Source organism: Cyprinodon variegatus, unplaced genomic scaffold (genome assembly GCF_000732505.1).
Source record: "Cyprinodon variegatus isolate N-32 unplaced genomic scaffold, C_variegatus-1.0 Scaffold11, whole genome shotgun sequence".
NCBI classification, from domain to species: Eukaryota; Metazoa; Chordata; class Actinopteri; order Cyprinodontiformes; family Cyprinodontidae; genus Cyprinodon; species Cyprinodon variegatus.
In genome coordinates this window covers 1,094,234-1,097,817 of record NW_015150464.1, presented here as the reverse complement: position 1 = coordinate 1,097,817, position 3,584 = coordinate 1,094,234, and the positions used below count along the sequence as shown (strand labels likewise).

At 46.1% G+C, this 3,584-nt stretch overlaps 1 protein-coding gene across 2 annotated transcripts in view; it reads right to left on the bottom strand.

The window, feature by feature from the left end:
- Positions 1–6: 6 nt before the first annotated feature.
- Positions 7–3,584, bottom strand: part of inpp5f (inositol polyphosphate-5-phosphatase F) — a 33,227-nt gene continuing 29,649 nt past the window's right edge. For both annotated transcript variants that reach the window (XM_015381098.1, XM_015381088.1), the window contains exon 20: positions 7–2,414. In XM_015381098.1, coding sequence (XP_015236584.1) covers positions 1,262–2,414 — 1,153 coding nt within the window. In that variant the 3' untranslated portion in view covers positions 7–1,261. The remainder of the gene's footprint in view (positions 2,415–3,584) is intronic.

Below are 3,584 nucleotides of genomic sequence, written 5' to 3'. Positions count from 1 at the left end.
GGGGGGGGGGGTCATCTATCTGGACTGGACAACAGAGGTCCTCCTTAAAAAGATCAGTTTAGCTTTGGGTCCATTAAACATAATACAACAACTGTGAGAAATATTAGAATATTTTATACAGCGCCTCCAAGTCATGCTCAGAGTATTTTGATTTTTTGGTGTTGATAATGTCACATTATCACCCCCTGCTGGCGTGCCAAATACATTACACCACATTTTGTTTTTGTTTCTTAAAATAAGAAATCGGTATTGATTTTTGGGCTGCATTATTGTAGAAAAATACATGATAAAACAGTGTAATATTGGGAGAATACAGATTCTATTCAACCCCCATTTTCTTCTGGCATTCTAGTTACTAAGATTTTCATCTTTTGTCAACGAGAAGAAGTAAATGAAAAAACTAAAACAAGTGTCGTTTGGATGCATGAAATATTCAGCCAGATTTTGCAGCGTATAAAGATGGTCAGTTTAAACGTGAAGAGCAGCAGCACTGCCTGCTGCACACTGCCGGTCAGCTGTGAGGAAACGAATAGAGCGCTCTGTTTTAGAACTAGTTATGAAGCTCCAGGCAGATAAGCCTGTTAAAGTTTTACTCTAAGGATCAAAACATCAATAAAAGGATAATAATCTGCATAATAAGCACTTGATAACTACATCTACATTTGGGTTTTATCTTAATGTGTAAACAGGTTTAATTACTGTTTAAGTTACAGTATTTTAACCAGAATTAAAAGTTTAGTTTCTCATAGAATAGCAGCTTTTCTTTGAGATAAATAAGATTCTCTTATACATTTGTTGAAAGATGCGTATCTTCAGGTGCATTAGGGTTTTGTCGGGATGTCGGTCTAATTCTCTCTAGAAGAAATTTTTAGCCTCTTTCATTTAAAGCCGAGTGCTAGGCTGAAATATTATGTTAAGGGAAGAAACGTTATGCCGCAATTATTGCAACTTCCACTGCGAGGCACAGTTGACTGTTACAGGACATGAGCAAGAACATATATTAATATTATTCAGTGTGCAAGGTTGCATGGCAACAGAAAAGGACAAACAAATCAGTGCTCGAACAAAAAAAAAAAAAGGAAATCCATACTACTGTGCATGTAAACATGGTCGCTGTCACGATGGGAGGAGGGCGTGTTTTTCTCTCGTTTGAGGGTGGATGTAGGACCGCCTATGTTGGCCTAATTATGACACACTGTGCAAGCTTCTGCTGATGCTACCACACGGGAGTTTCTACAAAATCCTGCTACAAGGAGAAGCTCTAGATCTGAATGATCCTGGTCTGGCACTGTGTAAACATTGCCTTCAGCTCGCTCTCCTGCGCCTCGTTCACAGAGTCTGGCTCCGGGCTCTTCTGGACCTTCGCCACCGCGTAGTTGATGCCCTGGGTGAACCCTGCCTGGGTGAAGCTGGCCACCTGGACCATTGAGCTCTTGATCTTGGCAAAAGGGGAAACCACGCGGCTGCCGTTGCTGTCGGCGGGCGACGGTCCGAGGCTGCCCTCCATTAGGGAGCTCAGACTCTTCTGGGAGCCTCCGGAGGCGGCAGAGCTGGGCCTCTGGACGGAGAGGAGGTTGGAACTGGAGGTAGTGGTTTGGACGTCTAGCTTGGACGGCCTCGGCAGTTGAGCCCCCTGGTGCTGGTTCTGTGTCTCAGAGCCCGGCTGCTGCTGCTCAGAGTCTGCAGATTTCTGCACCGCGGGGTTGGCTGGTGGGATACCGCCCGCTGGCAGCTCTCCAAACACCTCCACTGGCTTGGTCTGTGCATCCTGGACGAACTGGTGGCAGTAGGCGTCGATGGGTGTGCCGAAGTCTATCAGAAGGGCTTCTTCCGCCAATGAGGCGGCGCCAGGTGACTTGTCGTTGATTTCAGACAGGCCTCCTTGCTTTTCCACGCAGCCGGTGACGTGAATCATGGAGGGAACGTTGAGCTCCCCGCTGCCGATGGACTGGGAGCGGCTGCCGAGTCTGGAGTTTGATGCTACAATGCCACAGCTGGGCAGAACATAGTCCACTTTCTCAAAGGACCCGGAGCAGGGATGCTCAGGGTCAGAGTTGTACGAGTCCGAATCGGAGTCGTTTTCGAAGCGCTTTCCGGCCATGGCTTTGAGGGCTCCCACGCCGGGGTTGTTATCCGACGTCTCCAGGCTGCTGTCCGACTTCCACAGGTTGACATGCATGGTGGGTTTGAGGAAGTTCACCGTCACCTCTGGTTTGGAGAAGTTCCCCAGCTTCCCGAGGGGCTTAAAGGGGCCGATGTTTACATTTGTCTTGGTTTGCTTCACCTTCTGGTTCAGGGAGGAAAACTTGTTGAGGAGGAAAGTCTTTCCCTGTGCGAGGCCCGAGCTCCCAGGAACCTGACCAGCAGGTTTGTTCTGGATCCCCATGATGTCCTCATGAGGTTTGCTCTGCCGCCTGGGAGAGATAAAAAAAATAATAATTCAATCAAGACAAAGAAACAGCAAGAGATAAAACCTTAAAGCTGGTTTAGGGTAAATCATTTTATGTTTTTTTAGAGGTTTCTGAATGATAACTATAGTAGAAACAAAGAAGACTGTAAAGGACCCAGATATTTGTTATAACTAATATTTTCAGATATGCTTTTATTCATATATTGTTATTTGTTTTTTATGCCTATTGTTCCCGATTCCTCCGTTTTAAGTGATACATCACTCCCCCATCAAAGTTAGGGGGCGGGGTTAACGCAAATCGAGTCGCCACCTACTGTATCAGAGTATGTTCACAACCTGTGGATCACAGTCTCTGTAATCGATTTGGCAATGTAGTTTGCCATCATCAGTGTGTACCTCATTGGGTGAATAACTGAATATAGTGTAAGGGCTTTGGTCAAGTCTCCTGACTTGAAAAAGCGCTATGTAAATACACGACGTTTACCATGAAAGGAAAAGTCCGGTCATATTCAGAATTCAAACTTCTGAAGACACCTTAAATATAAAATTATTACAAACGGTGCTGCCCCCGCGACCCGACCCCGGATAAGCGGAGGAAGATGGATGGATGGACAAACCGTTCAATCGTTCAAACCGTTTTAATTAAGAGTAATTTTCATTTCAAAGAGCTTTACTGGAGGCATCCATGTTTGTCAAAGAACACTACTTTCCACCTACCGGTTTGTGACGTCACGGTGCGGTATCGGCTGTTGATCAAGTCCCAGTGCTGTGCTGTGTTTCTCACTATGCGCTATTATCCAAGACATCTTTTTAAATAGAATGTTTTCACTGTCACAAGTACAGAGCAACGAAATTAATTCTCTGCATATAACCCATCCCCTTGGGGAGCAGTGGGCCACTGTGCGGCGCCTGGGGAGCAGTGTGGGATTAAGGGTCTTGCTCAGGGACCCAGAGTGGCAGTCTATGGGAGTGGGGCTCGAACTCAGAACTCCAAGCTCTACACCCTAACCACTAGCCTGCCACTCCCTGAAGATTTGAAACACCTAACATGGGACTTAAACCCATGACCCTGAGATTAAGAGTCTCTTGGTCTGTCAACGGAGCAAGTCAGGCTTCTTCTTCCAAATGTCGGCTACGTATTACGGGTTTTTTCTCTTGCCAGAAGTTCGATGGC